Source organism: Leucoraja erinacea, chromosome 2 (genome assembly GCF_028641065.1).
Source record: "Leucoraja erinacea ecotype New England chromosome 2, Leri_hhj_1, whole genome shotgun sequence".
In the NCBI taxonomy this organism is placed as follows: Eukaryota; Metazoa; Chordata; class Chondrichthyes; order Rajiformes; family Rajidae; genus Leucoraja; species Leucoraja erinaceus.
This window is the reverse complement of record NC_073378.1, coordinates 134,067,218-134,090,776: the sequence shown is the minus strand read 5'-3', so window position 1 is coordinate 134,090,776 and position 23,559 is coordinate 134,067,218. Positions and strand designations below refer to the sequence as shown.

Here is a 23,559-nt window from a genome sequence, read left to right as displayed (position 1 = left end):
TTCAGGACTTCAATGCCCATCTGGCTGGGGCATCCGTATTTTCCAAGGTGGACCTCGTGCGAGGGTACAATCAAATTCCAGTCCGCCCCGACGATATTCCAAAGACGGCCATTATCACACCATTTGGTCTTTTCGAATTTGTGCGGATGCCGTTTGGGTTGAAGAACGCCGCGCAGGCCTTTCAGCGGCTTATGGACTGCGTGTGCCGCGGATTGGACTTTGTTTTTGTATACCTGGACGACATACTCGTGGCCAGTCGCTCGCGGCAGGAGCACTGCACCCACCTCCGTCAACTGTGTCAGCGCCTCAGCGATTTCGGTTTAACTATAAACGCGTCCAAGTGCTGTTTCGGGGTGACGGCTATCAACTTCCTCGGCCACCGCATGACTGAACATGGGGTGGTGCGGCTGCCGACCAGGGTGGACGCTATCCGCAGGTTCCCCCGTCCGACCACAGTTAGGGGCCTGCAGGAATTCGTGGGAATGGTCACTTTCTATCACCGCTTCCTGCCGTCAGCGGCTGCGGTCATGCGTCCGCTTTTCAACCTGATTGCTGGTCATCGCAGGGAGGTTGATTGGTCCGTGGAAGCAACAGCGGCATTTGAGAGGGCTAAGCAGGCACTGGCTGAGGCCACAATGCTCGTCCACCCACGAGAGGATGCCACGACCGCCTTGACGGTGGATGCTTCGGAGATTGCGGTTGGGGCAGTGTTAGAGCAGCTCATTGAGGGTTGCTGGCGGCCACTTGCCTTCTTCAGCAGGCATCTCAGTGGACCACAGCGTCGTTACAGCGCCTTCGACCGTGAGCTCCTTGCCCTGTATCTCGCCGTACGCCATTTCCGCTATTTTCTGGAGGGGAGACCATTTACTGCATTCACGGACCACAAGCCACGAACCTTCGCGTTCGCCAAGGTATCAGACCCGTGGTCTGCCCGGCAGCAGAGGCAGTTGGCGTATGTGTCCGAGTACACCACCTCCATCCGGTTCGTTGAGGGCAAATTTAACAGGGTGGCCGATGCCTTATCAAGATCTGCAGTCCACGCGGTTCTCCAAGTCGGTGAGGGGATCAACTATTCCGACCTGGCAGCCGCTCAGCTGGTCGACGAGGTAATGGCTGCCTATCGTACAGCAGTTTCGGGCCTGCAGTTGGAGGACGTTGTCTGTGGTCCTGGGGGTACCACGCTGTTGTGCGATGTCTCCTCTGGAGTCCCGCGACCCATCGTCCCGATCGCCTGGCGGTGCAGAGTTTTTGATGTGCTCCATGGTCTTGCGCATCCCTCCATCAGGGCAACAACAGCCGTGGTAGCCTCCCGCTTTATGTGGCACGGGCTGCGGAAGGAGGTTGGACATTGGGCGCGCACTTGCATCCCGTGCCAGACCGCCAAGGTGCAACGACACGTGCACGCGCCATTGCAGGAGTTCCCCATTCCTCATAAACGTTTCGACCACATTCACGTGCACATCGTGGGGCCGCTGCCGTCATCCCAGGGCATGACGTATATATTTACCGTTGTGGACCACTTCACGCGGTGGCCTGAAGCCATTCCGCTACAGAATTCCACCACAACTATCTGTGCTCGAGAATTGTTGGCGCACTGGACCGCCCAGTTCGGGGTTCCACTGGACATAACATCCGACCGGGGGCCTCAGTTCAGGTCAGAGCTGTGGTCGGCCATGGCACGCCTCCTGGTTGTTCGTCTGCACCACACGACAGTGTACCACCCGCAGTCGAACGGCCTAGTGGAACGGTTTCACCGACAGCTTAAGGGTGCCCTAAGGGCGCGGCTCACTGACCCAGACTGGGTAGACGCTCTACCGTGGGTTTTGCTGGGGATACGCACTGCACCCAAGGAGGGCTTGGCCTCCTCCTCCGCTGAGTTGGTGTATGGGTCTCCGTTAACGGTGCCTGGGGAGTTCATCCCGCCGGCACGTGGCCAGGTGGAGCAGCCTTCAGAAGCTCTGCAACGTCTTCGGCAGACGGTGGGCAAGCTGGCGCCGGTGCCCACTTCTCGTCATGGGTCCTTCCGTCCGCACGTTCCCTCTGCTCTGGAGGACTGCCAGTTTGTTTTTCTGTGCAGGGATGCACATCGGACACCTCTACAGCGGCCGTACGAAGGTCCCTTCCGGGTCTTGGAACAGGGCTCGTCGACGTTCGTCCTGGACATGGGGGGTCGGTGGATGACTGTTTCAGTTGTGCGGTTGAAGCCAGCACATATCGATATCGATCGGCCGGCGCTGGTAGCACTGCCCCGTAAGCGAGGGCAGCCTCTGTCTAGGGTACCTCCTCCTTTGGTTACTTCGTACCCCGCACTTGTTGATCAGGCGCCTGTTCCGGGTCCGAGCGTAGTGTGCACCCGGTCTGGCCGTCGTGTACGCCCTCCTGTCCGTTTCGTACCTCGGGTACTTGGGGGGGGGGGGGGGGGGGGGGGGGGGGTGTGGCGGTCCCTGGGGGGTAGGCCACTCCTTGGATCATCCCCCTCGCCGATTGAGGGACAGGGGCGTTGGTCTGCCACGGGGTTTACCGGTCGACTCCCGAGGGGTAGAGATAAGAGTGTCGGTGTGTGTTCTTGGACTGTTGGAATTAAAAAGCTTCTTTTGAATCCGCCTGGCGTCCGGTCTTTTCCTGACCTTGACCAGGCCACTACATTAGTTTTATCTTTTATGTCCTAGCTAATGAAGCCAAGTATCCAAGACATTGTCTTCTGAAGGGAACTAGCTAATGTAAAGAGGTGATAGGGAGAGTAGACAATAGGTGCAGGAGTAGGCCATTCGGCCCTTTGAGCCAGCACCGCCATTCAACTGGCTGCCATTCTGAAAAGGACCAGTTAATCCATACTCCTTGGTTCCTGTTTGCCACCCAATTTTCTATCCATGTCAGCACTCTACCCCCAATACCATGTGCCCCTAATTTTGCCCACTAATCTCCTATGTGGGACCTTATCAAAGTTTTCTGAAAGTCCAGGTACACTACATCCACTGGCTCTCCCTTGTTCATTTTCCGAGTTACATCTTCAAAAAATTCCAGAAGATGTCAAGCATGATTTTCCCTTCATAAATCTATGCTGACTCGAACCGATCCTGTTACTGCTATCCAAATGTGCAGCTATTTCATCTTTTATAATTGACTCCAGCATCTTCCCCACCACCGATGTCAGGCTAATTGGTCTATAATTCCCTTTTTCTCTCTCCCGTCTTTCTTAAAAAATGGGATAACATTAGCTACCCTCCAATCCACAGATCCTGAGCCTATAGAACATTGGAAAATTATCACCAATGCATCCACGATTTCTAGAGCCACTTCCTTAAGTACCCTGGGATGCAAGCTCTGGGGATTTATCAGCCTTCAGTCCCATCAGTCTACTCAACAACATTTCCTGCCTAATGTGGATTTCCTTCAATTCCGTCATCCCAGATCCTCTGGCCACTACTATATCAGGAAGATTGTTTGTGTCCTTAGTGAAGACAGATCCAAAGTACCTGTTCAACATCAGCCATTTCCTTATTCCCCATAATAAATTCACCTTTTTCGGTCCACAAGGGTCCAACTTTAGTCTTAACTTTTTTTTTCTCTTCACATACCTAAAGAAGCTTTTACTATCCTCCTTTATATTCTCGGCTAGCTTACCTTTGTACCTCATCTTTTCTCCCCGTATTGTCTTTTTAGTTATCTTCTGTTGCTCTTTAAACATTACCCAATCCTCTTGCTTCCCGCTCATCTTTGCTACGTTGTACTTCTCTTTTATTTTTATACTGTCCCTGACTTCCCTTGTCAGCCACGGTCGCCCCTTACTCCCCTTGGAATCTTTCTTCCTCCTAAGAATGAACTGATAGAAACATAGAAACATAGAAAATAGGTGCAGGAGTAGGCCATTCGGCTCTTCGAGCCTGCACCGCCATTGAATATGATCATGGCTAATCATCCAACTCAGTATCCTGTACCTGCCTTCTTTCCATACCCCCTGATCCCTTTAACCACAAGGGCCACATCTAACTCCCTCTTAAATATAGCCAATGAACTGGCCTCAACTACCTTTTGTGGCAGAGAATTCCAGAGATTCACCACTCTCTGTGTGAAAAATGTTTTTCTCATCTCGGTCCTAAAAGATTTCCCCCTTATCCTTAAACTGTGACCCCTTGTCCTGGACTTCCCCAACATGGGGAACAATCTTCCTGCATCTAGCCTGTCCAACCCCTTAAGAATTTTGTAAGTTTCTATAAGATCCCCCCTCAATCTTCTAAATTCTAGCGAGTACAAGCCGAGTCTATCCAGTCTTTCTTCATATGAAAGTCCTGACATCCCAGGAATCCATCTGGTGAACCTTCTCTGTACTCCCTCTATGGCAAGAATGTCTCTTTCCTCAGATTAGGAGACCAAAACTGTATGCAATACTCCAGGTGTGGTCTCACCAAGACCCTGTACAACTGCAGTAGAACCTCCCTGCTCCTATACTCAAATCCTTTTGCTATGAATGCTAACATACCATTCGCTTTCTTCACTGCCTGCTGCACCTGCATGCCTACTTTCAATGACTGGTGTACCATGACACCCAGGTCTCGTTGCATCTCCCCTTTTCCTAATCGGTCATCATTCAGATAATAGTTTACTTTCCTGTTTTTGCCACCAAAGTGGATAACCTCACATTTATCTACATTATGCTGAATCTGCCATGCATTTGCCCACTCACCAAGCCTATCCAAGTCACCTTGCAGCCTCCTAGCATCCACCTCACAGCTAACACTGCCCCCAACTTCGTGTCATCCGCAAACTTGGAGATGTTGCATTCAATTCCCTCATCCAAATCATTAATATATATTGTAAATAGCTGTGGTCCCAGCACTGAGCCTTGCGGTACCCCACTAGTCACTGCCTGCCACTATGAAAAGGACCCGTTTACTCCTACTCTTTGCTTCCTGTCTGCCAGCCAGTTCTCCACATCAATACTGAACCCCCAATACCATGTGCTTTAAGTTTGTATACTAATCTCTTATGTGGGACCTTGTCGAAAGCCTTCTGAAAGTCCAGATATAACACATCCACTGGTTCTCCCTTATCCACTCTACTAGTTACATCCTCGAAAAATTCTATAAGATTCGTCAGACATGGACATGAAAGGTAAATACCTTTCATAAATCCATGCTGGCTTTGTCCAATGATTTCACCACTTTCCAAATGTGCTGCTATCCCATCTTTAATAACTGACTCTAGCAGTTTCCCCACTACCGACGTTAGACTAACTGGTCTGTAATTCCCCGTTTTCTCTCTCCCTTCCTTTTAAAAAAGTACCTTTCCACTCTACTTTGACCAGCTCCTCCCTCATGGCCCCATAGTCCTCTTTATCCAACTGCAACATTGACACCTCCGATCTACCCTTCTCCCTCTCCAAATGTAGATTAAACCTGACCATGTTATGGTTACTACCTCCTAATGGCTCATTAACCTCGAGGTCCTTTATCAAATCCGGTTAATTACATAACACTAAATCGAGAATTGCCTTCTCCCTTGTAGGCTCCAGTACAAGCTGCTCTAAGAATCCACCACAAAGGCACTCAATAAAGTCCCTTTCTTAGGGTCCAGTACCAACCTGATTTTCCCAGTCTACCTGCATGTTGAAATCTCCCATAACAACCACAGCATTACCTTTGCTATATGCCAATTTTAACTCCTGATTCAACTTGCACCCTATGTCCAGGCTACTGTTTGGGGGCCTGTAGATAAGTCCCATTATGGTCTTTTTACCCTTACAATTCCTTAGTTCTATCCATACTGACTCCACATCTCCTGTTTCAATGTCACCCCTTGCAAGGGAGTGAATTTTATTCCTCACCAACAGAGCAACCCCATCCCCTCTGCCCACCTGCCTGACTTTTCGATAGGAGGTATACCCTTGAATATTCAGTTCCCAGCCCTGGCCCTTTTGCAGCCATGTCTCTGTAATTCCCACAACCTCATACTTGCCAATTTCTAACTGAGCCTCAAGCTCGTCCACTTTATTTCTTATACTTCGCACATTCATATACAACACTTTGACCTCTGTATTCATGTCCCCCCCCTCCACCGCTTGCAATTGGCCCTGACCTTACTCTTTTATCCCTTCTCAAACTTTCCTTCCCATTAATTCGAGAATCTTTTGTAATTTTTCCTGTAGTCACTTCCCCTTCAACTCCACCTTTATACTCCCAATTTGTCAATCCCTCTCCCCCTCAATGCGAGGCTACTCTAGGAAGTAACATCGGGGGAAAAGTTGACAAGGGATTAATGTCAGAATAAACCTTCTACATCACAGACACATAAGCCCTACATGTTTCAGTTTTATGTGATACAATTTACGACAAGAAAAACACCCTGAAAAGATAAATGATTCTTATGATAAATTGGGCCATTAATAATTCGCCTAGTCATTATAACGGACTTGTTTAATGCAACTTTTTTTTAGTGTAGGCTTGACAGGTCACCTGTAGTTATTGATGATAAGGATTCCACGCTGCAGGACTGGCTGCACCGTCCCCACCTCAGATCTCTGTCGCTGCCGTAGTTAATCACCTCCGGGTCCGTTTCCCAGTCCTCGTCCACGTTTGTACATGTGACGTTGCTTTGACAATTCATCCCATACCCACGGGGTGTGAACGAGATGTCTTCCCTCCGTCTGTGCATCTTTTTTGGATCCGTCGTCTTTACTTCCTCGTGAGTGTTCTGTGGAGATCTCTTGGCTTCTGGAGAACATCGTCAGTGTGGAAATGCAAACGGGAGCCTGACATCACGGCCCATTGTGCCATTGTTGAGTAAATGGTGGCAATTCGTTTCAAAGTCCCGACTGCATATTGAAAACCCCAATTGTCTAAACAACGTCGTTTCATCTGCTAAAGTAGTGGGTAGGAGTAATCCAAAAAAAGATTTGCCTCCCCATAACCTCACCTAAACTATGCATTTACCCAGAGCTCAACGTAAACATTTTAGTTTTGCCATTATCATTCTGAAAACAATAAAACAAAAGCATTTTAATTGTTTCATCAGCGGGTTTCTCCAGGCGCGTCACAAAGCTATGAAGTTTGACGCGCCTCGGGGAGGTTTACCTGCATGCTGAATGTAGTAAGCTGACAAGTTCAGTCACCGTTGACCCAAGAGGAGGAGTGCTATGGATTCAGACGATGAAATGCGAGACACCTTCGATGAGCATGACATCGGAGACCAGAACGGAGCCTGCGGAAGACAAATGGGTCAAGAAAATCGAGACTATGTTCACCAGGGCGGCGCACAAGCGTTAGAAAACAGTGAGCGTCTCCATAGGTTTAGTTTACTGTCAAGCTTCTCTTTCGCCTCCCTGTAATTTTGAACGTCTTTGGGGAACAAAAAAAGCCGGACAGTGGGAATTTTGGAAAGAACTGTCAAGGTTGCGAAAGGCCGCCGGTCACATAACATAATCAGGCGTGTTTAATTGCCATCTGTAAGCAAAACGGAACAATGAAATTAAGGGTCCCTATCCCAAACGTCACATATCGATAGGTACACAAAAATGCTGGAGAAACTCAGCGGGTGCAGCAGCATCTATGGAGCGAAGGAAATAAGCAAAGTTTCGGGCCGAAACCCTTCTTCAGACTGATGGGGGGTGGGGGGCGGGGAGAAGAAAGGAAAAAGAAGGAGGAGGAGCCCGAGGGATGGGACCGCTTTCGGTTTAAACCAACATCTGCAGTTCCTTCCTACTGTCATATATCCATGTTCTTCCAGAAATGCTGCCTGGCCCACTGAGTTACTCCAGCACTTTGTGTTTTTTTGTTTCTAAACCAACACCTGCAGTTTCTTGTGTTTACAATTAAGTTCTTCGTACTTAAGCGATTACTTAATAGAACTCTAAACATAAAAACTCTTATACAACATAATAAGCAAAACAAATCAATAAATAAAAAAAGCAAAAGTGCAAAAAGTCCTTAGTGTGCAACCAAGATAGTTCATAGTTTAGTTGGTACAGTATTTGTTGGTGTTCAAGAGCCTGAAGTTTGTTGCGAAAAAGCTATTCTTGTACCTAGAATCATATACTGGTACAGCACAGGAACAAGCCCACACCGTTTGTGCCGAACATGATTCCAAGATCAACTCTTATCTGTCAGCACATGATCAATATCCTTCCATTCCCTCATATCCATGTGCCTATGCAAAATTTGTTTGTGCAAGAATCTACGAATATGCAATTAAAAAATCCAACTCGAATTCATAATATGGGAAGTAGACATAAAGTTTCCAAGTAGACATGGAAAACAAATGGATTTCTGGCCAAATGGTGATTCCTCCTTAGAATGTTGATGGTGGGAGACTCAATCATGATGTTGTCAAAAGTAGAAGGTTGGATTCTCTCTGGATGACATTTGAGGTTGTAATGGCAGTTTCTATACCTTCTCAAAGTCCAACTTCGATAGCCATTACTTCTCGGGGATGTGGTGGAGCCATAGCTTATGCACGCACCGCATTCACAGATAGCAGAGAGTAAACCACAAATCCTCCAGTCATTGTCTCTTGATTATTATTCTTTATTGTAGTACAAAACAAAGAAGTAATTCATAACTTTTCCCCCTTATGAACAGTTTCTTCTTCAGACAGTACGGTCATGACCGTGCGGTCGTTACTGTGGTAAAAAACTGTTGTTCTCACCATCCCTTAAGGTGAAACTAACTCCCAATCTATGAGTTTGCTAGTCTCCCCCGAATTAGACACATCCCTCTACGTATCAAATCCTACCTACAAGCGTACATACAGATAAGAACTAGAAATATTAAGCATGACTATATCCGGAAGTGGCGGCGCTGTGAAACAGCTGCGGCTCGCCTGCAGTTTGTCTGTTTTTTACTTTTTTGTCTAGTTCAGTTAAATTTTTGGTTATTAGGTGGTGTTATGTGTGGTGGTGGTGGGGGGGGTGAAACAGGGCTTTCTGTCTCTCCCTTCGGGGGAATGCGACTTTTTTGTCCTATCCCCCTTCTCTTCCCCCGCCTGAGCTGAGGTCTAATGGCGGAGCTGGCGGCCTCTAACCTGCGACCGACCTCGAGGCTCCGGAGGAAGAGCCAGCCAGGCTGGACGTCTTCGAGCTGCGGCGACGTTCGGGCAGCGGCACGACTCGGCGCTCCGGTGAGGGCGGACGGCGCAGGGCTGAGACACTCCCGTGTGGGCGGCGCGGCTACCGGCTGGAAGGTGCTCCCGTGTGGACGGACCGGCTCTTGGCTGGAAGGTGCTCCCGTGAGGGCGGCCTGGGTCCCAGCTGGAAGGTGCTCCCGTGGGGGCAGCCCGGTGCGGGGCTGAGAAGCTGCCGTGTGGGCGGCCCGGTGCGGGGCGGAGACGGTGCTCCGGTGGCTGAGGCGGCGTTCTGGCGGCAGCGACCTGAATCCGGGGCTCGGCCGCGGGCCAGTGGACGACATCGTCGGGAGCTCGCGGGTCACAGGCTGGTGCCTGTTTTCCGGAGCTCCCGTGGCAACAGCTGCGTCCGCTGGACTGGAGGGCGGCAGCTTCGACCACCCCCGGGCCGCGGAGCTTGAACCGCGGGACTGACTTACCATCGCCTGGGGGGTATCCCCTCAGCGCAGAGGGAGAAGAGGAGGGAAGAGACAGTAACTCTAAGACTTTTGCCTCCATCACAGTGAGGAGGTGCTTGTTGAACTCACTGTGGTGGATGTTAATTTGTGTTTATTGTGTGTTATTATTATTACATGTATGGCTGCAGGCAACAACATTTCGTTCAGATCGAAAGGTCTGAATGACAAATAAAGGATTCATTCATTCATTCATATACTGACGTAAGCTTAAATGGCTCCTACATACCGGCCCCTAATTGTTCTACGTATATAACGAAGCAATTACCAATAGACATTAAGAAAGGAGCTATAAAAGCTTAACATATATCAAAAAACAAAAGTAATATGCATTATATATTAGCATTCACACTTTTTTAGCAATTCTTCTGTCTTCGCCTTCCAGAAGCAGACATATCTTGGTTATCGCTCTTACCAAGTTCTTAGTCTGAAGTTGTACTATACGCACAAAACCTTTAATGCCTGGCATGATCTCCAGTATCCTTCCCATCAACAAACAACCTCATGGTGCAGTAGAATGAACCACCAAAATGATATCACCTGGAATATTTTATTCTTCTTACTCTCAACCATCGTTGTTGTTCTTGGATTAGAGGCAAATATTCTTGTGTTCTACAAGCGGAGCATACTGCTCTGCTATAATTGCAGGGTTCTTCGTAAATGCAGCAGTTCCACACTTTAATTATTTTTAAAATATATAAGCGCTCTAACAATAGTAAGAAACACTGCGGTAATTAAAACTATCGGAATTACTTTGGAGGCACCTCTGCGATTCATCTCCTGTCATTACCCCCCCTCTCTGAATATTTTATCTGGGGTTTTAGACTGAGCTAATCTGCAGAGGGTTGACGGATTTTCCTTGCTAAAGGATTACCTGCGACCCTAACAAAACCTCAAATCCTCTGTACGCAGGATCAGACATAACTCAGGGCAGTTCTTCGATCTTCACAATGATGTACCTTAATGTCAAGGATAGACACGAAAACCTGGAGTAACTCAGTGGGCCAGAAGAAGGGTCTCAACCCGAAACGTCGCCTGTTCCTTTTCTCCAGAGATACTGTCTGACCCGCTGAGTTTCTCCAGCTTTTTGTGTCTATCTTCAGTTTAAACCAGCATCTGCAGTTCCTCCCTACACCTTAATGTCAATACGTTTCCGAATTTGTATTCATTGATATTTTATTCACAATATTAGGATTTCGTAGAGGGAGAGAGAGAGAGATAGGTTGAATGAATGAATGAAAGAAAGAAAGAAAAAGGTTGCTCAATAAATAATTAGAGATCACAAGAAAGAAACAAGAAAATATATATATGTGTGTAATATATTTATGTACGTATATGTCACACATATATATATGCATATATATATATATATATATAAACATATTAGATTATTAGATTAGATAGCCTTTATTGTCATTCAGATCGAAGTCTGAACGAAATTGCAACAGTCATACATATAATACAATAAAAACAACAATAAACACATATTAACATCCACCACAGTGAGTCCACCCAGCATCTCCTCACTGTGATGGAGGCAAAAGTCTTAGGTCTGCAGTCTCTTCCCTCCTCTTCTCCCTCTGCGCTGAGGCGATACCCCCCGGGCGAAGTTATAAAACAGTCCTGCGGCTAAAACACCGCTGCCCGGGGTGGTTGAAGCTGCCGCCCACCAGTCCTGCAGACGCAGCCGCTGGCCCACGGCCGAACCCCGGACTCAGGCCACCACTGCCAGAACACCGTCCCAGCCACCGTCACGTGAGTACCGCACCGTCTTCAGCCTCGGGCTGGGCCGCCCCGACATGGGCGCCGAACCTCCCCCAGACCCGGCCGCCCCGACTTGGGCGTCGCTTCTTCCCCGGGCCGGGCTGCCCCGACTTGGGCGTCGCTTCTCCCTCTAGCCGGGCTGCCCCGACTTGGGCGTCGCTTCTCCCTCTGGCCGGGCTGCCCCGACTTGGGCGTCGAACCTCCCTCAGGCTGCGAGCACTGCACCTCCCCGAGCTCGGCCGCTCCGACGGGAGCCTCGTTTCCACCCTCGGGCTGGCTGCCCTCACGGGAGCGTCCCAACCTCTTCCAGCCCTGCGCCGGACCACCCTCACGGGAGCGAGCTCAGGGCGAGTCCTGACGGGCTCTGCCTCCGGAGCCTCGAGGTCGTCAGCTCCATTAGGCCTCAGCGCAGACGGAGGCAGAGAAGGGGAATACGACAAAAAGGTCGCATTCCCCCACAGGGAAAGACTGCAAACCCTGTTTCAACCCCCCCCCCCAAAAACACAAACTAAAAACCAAAAACTAGACTAACCAAAACAAAATAAACAACACAAAAAACACAAACGGGACTGCCGGTAAGCCGCTACAGCCAGAGCCGCGCCGCCACTCCGCCAAATGATATGTGTTTATATATATAAAAAACTGGAAAAATATATGTGTGTGTTATATAATTATCTGCATCTATATCACAATTATATATGTGTGTATCACACATATATATAACAAATATATATGTGTTTATATATATTATATAATTGCCTTTATGGGTGCATTCAAGCAGTTGTGAACAATGGGATTAGATGAATTACAGAGTGCAAGTTTAATACAGAAATCAATTCAAACACAGGACATGTCATTTAAAAATAAAATAAAAAAACATTTAAAACATTTAAAAACACACAAACTGTTCCCCCGCAACGCTGATTACTACAAGTTTAATACAAAAATCAATTCAAACACAGGACATGAGCCATTTAAAAAGAAACATTAAATAAAAATTTAAAACATTTAAAAACACGCAAACTGTTCCCCCGCAAAGTTGATTACTCTGTGAAAGGCATAACTGAAGTTGGGTCAGGTTACTGAAATGGCGGAAGTTACGCTCCGTTGTGTACTACATGTCAGCCCATTGGATTTTGCAGGAGGGGATCATCTTGCTCCGCTTTAAGATCTTTGCCGCTAACCACTGTCCATCGCTGAGAAAAGGTTTGTGTTATGCGCTCATCCCATCTAAGTTGTTTCTTACAGAAATCGTGCAAAATCAGCTTGTCTGGCAGTGTAAATGGTGCAAGAAATCCCAAAGGGTCGTAAACAGAACCAATCACGGATAGGATACTCCTTCTTGTACATTGTCGCTCCTGAATTGGGATTCTGAACTTGAACACATCTGTTTCAATGCATCAGAGTAATCCCAGTGCTATTTCCTTTGGCAGATTGTTTTTGTCCAAATCCAACTTCCTGGTTTCCTTGGCTCTGTTACCTGGTGAAATGGTTTCTAATACAACACGGCTGTTGCTGATCCACTTTGATGACATGAATCCTCCCTTATTGCAGAGGAAAGTCAGACGTTTTACCATTTCAATTGCTTCCTATTCTGAAGACATGGATTTTAAACAATCATCCACATGGAAGTTGTTCTTTACTGTGTTTGTCACTTCTTCCGGAAAGTGAGCTTTATTGTCCTCGGCAGTCTTCCTTAATGCAAAGTTTGCACAACTTGGTGATCACACTGCTCCAAAGAGATGTACCTTCATCCGGTATTCAACGAGATCTTGTTGTGCATCACCATCAGGCCACCATAGGAATCGTAAATAGTCAATATGCTTTTCTGATATTTTGACGATGAAATATTGCTTTAATAGCAGCCATCAAAGCAACCGGTTCATGTCTGAATCTAATGAGAACTCCAATAGTGAGTTGGTACGGTCCGGACCTTACAGTAGGTGACAGTAATATGATATATCTTTGAAGACTGCAGCACAGTCAAAGACCACCCTCAAGGTCCCTTTCTTTGAGTCATACACCCCATGGTGTGGGATACACCAAAGCTCTCCATCACTTTGATTTGGCTGGTCTGTTGGTACGATTTTGGCATAATCATCGTCAATCATTTCCTTTAAGAAAGATGTATATTCATCATGAAATTTTGTATTCTTGCCAAACTTGTGTTTCAGATTCTGGGTGCGTTGCTCTGCAATGCAACGCTTATTCGGTAGACTAACACTTTCTTGTTTGAAAGCTAAGTCCAGACAATAGTGTCCGTCTGTCATCTTTACTGAGTGATTCATAATATCCAAGAACTTTATCTCCCCTCTGGACATTTCTTCTGATTCCATGCTGGTTTTTTCATTGAAGTCGTGATTGTATTGCTTGATCAATAGCTCTTCTAATTTTACGGTAGATATTCGATTGGCAGCAGCAGAAAGGTAGTTATTCCTATTCCTGTTTTTGTTTTCCCTTCTCAAGGAGCTATAGATAACCCATCCGAGTAAGGTTCTCACAAATGGCCCGTCCTCTTGACTGCTGACAAACTCTCTAGGTTTTAATGCCTTCAAAGCACTCGTCTGATATGTATTTATTTTATTTTAGGTATCTTTATATCCTTCAAGTAAGGGCATTGTTACAAGTCTTCTTGCTTGGGTATATTTGGATGAGAAACAGACATGGTCTCATGTGTAAACACATCAGATGTATAAAATTGTCTTCATGCATGGGAAAAGGAATTAGCTCAACCCATAACAAAAGATATTTGGGACTAAAGACTACAACATATACACCAATGTTCGTTAAATGCCAGACATTCTTTAATACAATTTAAAGTACTACATAGACTGCAGTATTCTAAAACAAAATTAAATAGAATTTTTCCTAATATCTCTCCTATCTGTGATAAATGACAATACTCCGTGGCTAATTTAACCCATACTTTTGTAAATTGTATAAAAATTAAAAATTACTGGATGGATATTTTTAAAATAATCTCTGTAGTTGTTAATATCCAATTGGATCCCGATCCTAAATTAATAATATTGGGCATATCAGAACAATACCTAAAACTTACAATAAACCAAAGAACTGTTCTCTGACCTATGGACCTATCTCCTAAATTGTATTATTGATAGTTTATCCTATTTTTCTAATCTCTTTATTTATTTATTTATTTATTTATCAATTTATTTATTTATTTATTTATTTATTTCTTTATTTTTCCTATCTATGAATATAAATAAATAATTAGGGGCAAAGTTAATATGTAACCGATGAAGGAGGATCCCAGCTACTTTGGTAACTGGGTCCCTGGAATCCTGGATATTTAATATGTAACCGTTAAACAAAGTTTGTATAGGTTTGGACTATGATATGCAGATGCCTCTAATAAAAATGTAGTAAAAAAAAAAAAAAATTGTCTTCATCCAGACAAGATATTTCCATACGTAATAAGATGACATTGGCAGCATTTTTCTTCATTTATAGTACGCGAGAGAATTTTAGTCTTTTGTCCTGCAATATCCAGCCTTCTCATCAAGCTTTCTGTGCAACAGGTAGCCGAACTTCCTTAATCCAAAAATGCATATGTTTTCAACACTATTCCCCTTGCCGCTCCTTACCTGTACTGGTATGATGGAGAAAATACAGGTTTCTACCACGGCCCCAATATGCGGATTTATCTGAGGTGAAGTAACATCATCACTCATAGTTGGCTTCTCCTTCTGCTCTACTTGATCCAACTTCTTCTCTGTAATCTTCTGTTCAGTGTGAAGTAATTCAGGATGATCTTGTTTGCACACATTACAAGTTATACGACTCTTGCAGTCTTTAACCATGTGTCCTTTCTTCAAACATCCAAAGCAGATTAACTTCTCCTTTAAGAAATCCATCTTTTCTTTATATTCCTTCATCTTGAATTTTCGACACCACCTTAAGGTTGTGACCAACTTTATCACACGACAAACAAACCCCCTGTGACTTAATAGTAGATGCATCTCATTTCATTCCACGTGTTGTTTCTACAGGTATTACAGCGGTAGCAAAACTGCTTTCTTTAGGTCCTGATCTTCCTTTTGTTTTAGTAAAAGTAGAACCTTTGACAGTTGCAATTGGTTTTGGATCTTGGATACGCCTATGACGTGGATCTGACATTAACCGTACTTACCTCTCCATGAAATCCACCAGGTCAGGAAACATGGCTCCTCAATTCTGGCCTTCCGGTATCTGACCTGCTCTATCTCTCCACCTTTCTCTAAGTCTATAGGTCAGTTTTAGAATGTTAGTCTTCATATTTCTAACAGCATTCATTTTTTCCATGTGGTTGAAAAATTTCATCGAGTTACAACAACCTCTAAGAAATATCGCAAACTCATGCAATGCCTTTACATCTTCTGCCTTGATAACTGACCAAGCATGTATGCATTAATAATAATAATAATATTAATAATACATTTTATTTATGGGCGCATTTCAGGACTCTCAAGGACACCTTACAGATTACACTTACAAGCAAATTACAAACATATAAACAGAATTAAACAAAAAAGTAGTAGGGACATCAACAATACACAAGAGAAAGAGCATCGGCAGCTAATCGCGCCAGCGTTCACTCTCACTTCCGGCAGCCATCTTAGAAACAGAACAATCAAAACACATTTTAACATGAACATCCACCACAGTGATTCCTACACACTCCTCACTGTGGTGGAAGGCAAAATAAAGTTCAAGTCCTTCTCCTAGCACTTCCTCGGTCGTGGGCTTCGAGCCCCCGTTGACGGGACGATCTTGACTCCCGTAGCCGGCGGCGTTCGGGCCCTTCGCGTCGATGCGATCCGCTACTGCATCGGGGGGAAGTCAGCTCCGCTGTGCCAGACATCGAACCTCGCGTCGGAGCTGGTCGAACCTTCCACGACGTTGGAACTCCCGACTCGGCCTCATCCGAGACTGCGAGCCCTTGATATTAAAGTCCGCAGTAGTCGCGGTGGGAGCGTTGTAGGCAAGGGATCCGCTCCGATGTTTAGGCCACGCCCCGCGGTGGGGCTCTCGACTGTCCGAGGAGGCCTCCAGCTCAATTGATGGTAGGGCCGCAGAGCCCGGAGAATGTGACACGAAAATTAATTGCATCTCCAGCAAGGTAAGAATCTGAAAAAAAAAGTTTTCCCTGATCCCCTCCCCCCTCCCCCACATAAAACAAACTGAAGAACATTAAAACAAACAAAAAAATAACAAAAAGAGTGAAAAGACAAACAGACAGCCGGTAGGGATGCCATCTCCCTGTGGCCACGCCACAAAATGCATTAGCAATCTTGTGTTCATTACCAAAATGTTCTTTAAGCAATTCTCTTGCCGTTTGATAGCCCTCATCTGCAGGCAAATGTCGGCAACGTTTAACAAGCTGCTTTGAATATTTGCTGGTGTATTGCTCCAGATAGCGCAAGCGATCTCTCTCATTAGTAGTTTTCATTTCCACTCCTTCCTCAAATACTATTATGAAAGTTTCATACTGCAAAGGATCACTGTTATACTTAAGAATTTCTCTTGTAGGTAAGGTAAAAAGATTTTGGTGAGCTAGAAGTTTGCTAATTTTATTTTGATGCCTCACCAATTCACAGAATTCACGTTGAAATCCCTCATTGGGCACAGAGCGATGGTAAACAGGCCTCTGCCAACCTTGGCTCATTCGAGCCTGTACATTAGGCCTCTGAGAAGTGTGCCAAGTTGCTGGCTTATCACGTTCCTCAACAGATAGCCCATAAGTTGTTTGCTTCGGTCTAGCAGCCTGTTGCTGAGATGAAGTTTTGTCGACCATCCTCTTAAGCAGTGCTAATTTTGAATGGCGAGACCAGTCTTCATCTGGATTTGATTTAACTGCTGTTTGCAGCTTAGCTGCTCCTTTTCCTAATAAGGAACTTTTCTTCCAGGATGCTTTCGTACCGCATCTTGAGCCTTGACCTTCCAGTATCTCCATCTATGTCCTGGATGCTGCCAACTTTGTGTCCAGTTCCAACTGTTCCTACTCTCTACTCAACTGCCTTTTTTGTTCCTCAACCTCTCTCTTCACCTGTTCCTCACGTGCCTCAACCTCTCACAGCTGTTTTTCCTGTGCTTCAATCTCATGCTTCTTCTTCCAAGGTGGCAGCTTGTAGCGAAAGAGCAGCCATAACTGCATCTGCATGAATTTCGTTCAGACTTCGGTCTGAATGACAATAAAAGGCTATCTATCTATCTATCTATCTATCTATCTATCTATCTATCTATCTATCTATCTATCTATCTATCTATCTATCTATCTATCTATCTATCTATCTACCTACCTACCTACCTACCTACCTACCTACCTACCTACCTACCTACCTACCTACCTACCTACCTACCTACCTACCTACCTACCTACCTAGAAAAAGCAGCATACCGGAGGACTGGGAGAAATTCAAAGACAAGCAAAGGAGGACAAAGGGCTTAATTAGGAAAGGAAAAATAGATTATGAAAGAAAACTGGCAGGGAACATAAAAACTGACTGCAAAAGTTTTTATAGATATGTGAAAAGAAAGAGATTAGTTAAACAAATGTAGGTCCCTTGCAGTCAGAAACAGGTGAGTTGATAATGGGGAACAATTCGAATAACTACTTTGGTTCCGTCTTCACTAAGGAAGACATAAATAATTTGCCGGAAATAGCAGGGGACCGCGTTCCTCAAAGGGCAGTTGGAGGAATTGAGTGAAATCCCAACCTTAGCAGAGGTTGAAGTGGTGTTGGGTAAATTGAATGGATTAAAGGCCTCGCATTAAATCCCCAGGGCCAGATAGGCTGCATCCCAGAGTACTTAAGGAAATAGTCCAGAAATAGTGGATTGCATTAGTAATAATCTTTCAAAACTTAGCTTAGATTCTGGAGTAGTTCCTGAAGATTGGCGGGTAGCAAACGTAACCCCACTTTTTTAAGAAGGGAGGGAGAGAGAAAATATGAATTACAGACCAGTTAGTCTAACATCGGTAGTGTGGAAACTGCTAGAGTCAGTTATTAAAGATGGGATAGCAGCACATTTGGAAAGTGGTGAAATCATTGGACAAAGTCAGCATGGATTTACGATAGGCAAATCATGTCTGACGAATCTTATAGAATTTTTCGAGGATGTAACTAGTAGCGTGGATAGGGGAGTCAACCAGTGGATGTGGTGTATCTGGACTTCCAGAAGGCTTTCGACAAGGTCCCACATAAAAAATTAGTATACAAACTTAAAGCACAAGGCATTGGGGGTTCAGTATTGATGTGGATAGCGAACTGGCTGGCAAACAGGAAGCAAAGAGTAGGAGTAAACGGGTCCTTTTCACAATGGCAGGCAGTGACTAGTGGGGTACCCCAAGGCTCAGTATTGGGACCCCAGCTATTTACAATATATATTAATGATCTGGATGAGGGAATTGAAGGCAATCTCTCCAAGTTTGCGGATGACACTAAGCTGGGGGGCGGTGTTAGCTGTGAGGAGGATGCTAGGAGACTGCAGGGTGTACTTGGATAGGCTGGGTGAGTGGGCAAATGTTTGGCAGATGCAGTATAATGTGGATAAATGTGCACCGTGTTATCCATTTTTGTCAACAAAAATCACAGGAAAGCAGACTATTATCTAAATGGTGGGGGGATTGGGAGGGGGGGGAGATGCAGCGAGACCTGGGTGTCATGGTACACCAGTCATTTGAAGGTAGGCATGCAGGTGCAGCAGGCAGTAAGGCAATGGAATGTTATCTTAGCTTTCATTGCAAAAGGATTTGAGTATAGGAGCAGAGAGGTTCTACTGCAGTTGTACAGGGTCTTGGTGAGACCACACCTGGAGTATTGCGTACAGTTTTGATCTCCAAATCTGAGGAAGGACATTATTGCCATAGAGGGAGTGCAGAGACGGTTCACCAGACTGATTCCTGGGATGTCAGGACTGTCTTATGAAGAAAGACTGGCTAGACTTGGTTTATACTCTCTAGAATTTAGAAGATTGAGAGGGGATCTTATAGAAACTTACAAAATTCTTAAGGGGTTGGACAGGCTAGATGCAGGAAGATTGTTCCCGATGTTGGGGAAGTCCAGGACAAGGGGTCACAGCTTAAGGATAAGGGGGAAATCCTTTAAAACCGAGATGAGAAGAACTTTTTTCACACAGAGAATGGTGAATCTCTGGAACTCTCTGCCACAGAGGGTAGTTGAGGCCAGTTCATTGGCTATATTTAAGAGGTGGTAGATGTGTGGTCCTTGTGGCTAAGGGGATCAGGGGGTATGGAGAGAAGGCAGGTACGGGATACTGAGTTGGATGATCAGCCATGATCATATTGAATGGCGGTGCAGGCTCGAAGGGCCGAATGGCCTACTCCTGCACCTAATTTCTATGTTCCTACCTACCAACCTACCTACCTACCTACCTACCTACCTACCTACCTACCTGCCTACCTACCTACCTCCTACCCACCCACCCACCCACCTGGCTACAGAACCAGATTTATGTCTTGATCTTCGGGTTGAGACATTTGAAATACTACCTTGGGGTCTAATTTCTTCTCCAATTTCAACACCTTGTTGCATAGCTTCTCCCACTGTAGAGTATAATGTTTGTGCTACGATTTCAGACAACCTCTTCTCAGCGTCTTTCATGAAACCTTCGAAAAAAATTGTGTCTTTCATGAAACCTTCAGAAAAAAATTGTTTTGAAACCACTGAATTTGCATTTCATGTTCCTCCTCGGGCAGTCAGTATTAAGTCTTGTTTAGCTCCAACCTCATGGCAGAGGTTGAGTGATTGGTCCAGATTAGATTGTACTTTCCTCGCATTGTCATCAGATTCCATTAGTTCCCTCTGGTATCCAATTGAGTTGATAACTTGCTTCCACAAATTGTCTCTATCCTTCTGCCATTTTTCCAGGTACGCTGCTTATCCTTTCTCACTTAGCTTGACGTTTCTCCTCATATCTTCTAGATTCTGGCTCCACTTCGCCCTCCTGTGGCGGTTCTTCATACTTATCTGCTGGAAGATCCATGATTAATGTATCCTTATTGCAGTGCTTAAACACTCATAGGAATTCAAATCAGAAATGGTCTTTCTTCAAAACACATCATTATTTTCAAGTTTATGAAGGCCTTCTTTGCCAGTATCTATGGTAAACAATCGCTGGTTGAGCACACCATCCCTTCTAGAAGTTCATAACATAATTATGTTCAAGGTTGTATACTTAAACCCCTGTCTCATGGTGCGAGTCAACCCACGTGTGACCCCGAGTTTAAAACAAATTAAACTCGTGGTAATCACGTACAATTAACGTAGCAGGAACGTCGGAACTCGTGGACGCAACTTAGCGACTCGTGGCGCTAACGGCAGGTACCCGTGAAACTTGTTAACTCTTGAAAACTTTCAAACATGTTTAAAGTTTTCCACGAGTCAAATTTACTCTTGAAGTTAAAAATGGAAACATTTAAACTCATTGTAAGAACGTAGTAGCCCGTGTGTGTACCGTAGTGATTCGTGAGTCTACCGTGGGCACTCTTTAACTCAGCGGGCAGGCAGCAGCTCTGGAGAGAAGTAATGGGTGATGGGATTATGTTTCCAAATTTCTGCTGTGTCTTTGTGTTACTCCAGCACCGTGTGTTCACTTTTTGTCAACCAGCATCTGCCCTTCCTTGTGTGGGGGGGGGGGGAGGGGAGACAAATGTACTGACAGTGTGGGCAGACACTTTGGTAGTGATTGCCCATGGGGTTCACTGTCGAGGACTTCACAATGCAGAGAGCATTATAAACAGTGGAGCGATTAATCCTGAAAAGGGGGGAGACTTCTCTCTGAGTTGACCCAGGAAACTGAAGCAGGAATTTTTTGAGGTTATTAACGACAGATAAATGGATGAGAAGGGTTTAGAGGGCTATGGACCACGTGCAGGCAAATAGGACTACCCCAAGACGCCAACTTGGACGGCACGGCCAAGCTGGGCCGAAGGACCTGTTTCTGTGAGAAATTTAAAAAAAGGCATGATAAGAATGGAGTAATTTACCAATAATACAACTTTGGAGATAGGTTCCTCTGAATACTTTCTGAATGCACTGTATATATCCCGTTGTATACTTTGACTGCATTCCTCATAGTCTGCAGCTACAGCAATCTTTGTGTAATCTTCATACTAAAAGGCCTGTCCCATGAGCATGTGCCTGCATGCGGCAAGCGCGACCTAACGTGGTCGCTTGAGCCGTATGGCCTCGCGGGGCAGGTCCCACTTCGATCGCCGGAGCCGAAAAACAGACCGTGTTAAAAAATTCCGCACGGTAACGGCCTGTTGGCCCGCAGCCGCCTCGACGCCACACGCACCGCCTCGCCGGACATACGCAGCGTCTTGACACCATACGCAGCGTCTTGATGCAGTGCACGCCCGTCGGACTTCGCTCGAACTTCACGTCACTTACTCGACCTCCGCGCGGCCCCTGCTTCTGGTTTGGTCGCGCTTGCCGCATGCAGGCGCATGCTAGTGAGACCGGCCCTGTACGGGGATCACTCGACCTCCGCGCGGCCCCTGCTTCCCGTTTGGTCGCGCTTGCCGCATGCAGGGTGCATGCTCGTGGGATAGGCCCTTTACTAACCAGCCCATCTACATTTACAGCTGAAAGAAGACAAGCAGTGCTGGAGTAAATCAGCAGATCAGGCAGCATCTCTGTACAACCTGGATAGGTCCTAACCATGTTCTCCAGAGATGCTACCTGTAGCAATGTTACAAAATTTTGAGATTTAAAAAATCAAGTCTGCAATTTATCCCATCAGATAAAGCATAAATATGTTTAATTTGACACCTAATTCACTTTCATATCTCAAGTATTAAAGAAGTTATGGCCATTTTCATAATCGGAAATTAGCATCTTGTTCCCTATTGATTTTCTATGGACATAACAAAAAAGCTGTGATCGTGGACAATCTAAAGCCCATAACTTTCTTAAAAATTAAGAGAACTGAATGAAATTTTCAGTTATCATAGATTGAAGCATTCTGAAACAAATATAAAACAATCTTACTTGGATGACCTGAAATTAAAGCATGTAATTAGTTAGTTACCCAATTGTAGCTAATTCCAAACTTCAATTACTAGATCTAAACATCTATCCATTTCTTAAGAAAAGATTAACATTTTTAAATAGCCTAAGTGTCCAAATAACATTCACAAAGAATTCACAATAAAACATGATTTTTAAATCTCATTTACATTAATTTATAGGCCAAATGGAAGGAATTTAGTGTTCAATTGCTGTAAATTAATGGCCATTTAAATCAGCTTTCTAGTGGGATCCTGTGGAACGCGCTGGTTTAGAACGTTCACATTGTGGCCCAAATGCCCATAAAAATACTGCGGGATTTAATGGGGCCCCAAATTAGCTACTCGCAACATAAAACTTTGTATAAAGGGATCTTAAGAAACGCTTTTTAATGTAAAAATAAACAACCTACCTTCCGTTGTCCCCTGTATGAGATCCGTCCCGTTGTCGGTGGTCGCGGGTTTAGAGGTTAATTTTTAACTTACTATAATAATTAAATAAACCCGTAAAATGTAAAAATAGCTCCAGCGAGCGAAACTCCAAACGATTTTTCGTCAGCAACTTAGTAGGCTGAACAAACTCGATTTGAACAGCCTAGGGAAAATCGCGTTTTAAACCCGCCCCCTTCTAAACGGAGCCATAATCGCACACACGGGCTGGGACAGATCTTCAGCGACACTTAAGGTAGGTTTTGCAACATACCTACTACCTGCGGTGCTCAAAATTAGTAGTTGCCCGGTTGCCAATGGCAACACACTGTCCCGCCGTGCAACCTAAAAGCCATGCCTATAGTTTAATTCTGAGCGGGCCCCCTCTCTATCTTTTTCTCTCTCTCTGTCACTCTCCGTCTCTGCCCGCTATCCGTGTCCATGTCTCAGGTCTCCACCAGCTGTCCGTGTCTCGGGTCTCCGCCAGCTCCTCGTCCGCCGGTATGGCTGGTCGCCTTACACATGCGCACAACCATGGCCAGCACCCCCTTTGGCCAGATCTTTGACCAGCACATCGTCGGCTGTGGTTGTGCACATGTGCCGCCCTGCAGATGCGCACTGCCACTGCAACTGGTCGGCGTCAGCCACTTTCTCCCTCCCTTTGCACGGTGGGAGATCTGGCTGCCATTGCTGCCCACTCGCCGCGACCGCTGAAAACCAACGCAGAATCACTCGCTGGAGCTGGAGTAACTCCCTGGAGTAA

At 45.6% G+C, this 23,559-nt stretch overlaps 1 protein-coding gene across 5 annotated transcripts in view; it reads left to right on the top strand.

Moving 5' to 3' along the window:
• The first annotated feature begins 7,083 nt into the window (after nucleotides 1-7,083).
• The window catches only part of LOC129715962 (uncharacterized), a 275,535-nt gene continuing 259,059 nt past the window's right edge, over nucleotides 7,084-23,559 (top strand). For all 5 annotated transcript variants that reach the window (XM_055665868.1, XM_055665873.1, XM_055665863.1 and 2 more), the window contains exon 1: nucleotides 7,084-7,268. In XM_055665868.1, the coding sequence (XP_055521843.1) occupies nucleotides 7,133-7,268 (136 nt within the window). In that variant the 5' untranslated portion in view covers nucleotides 7,084-7,132. The remainder of the gene's footprint in view (nucleotides 7,269-23,559) is intronic.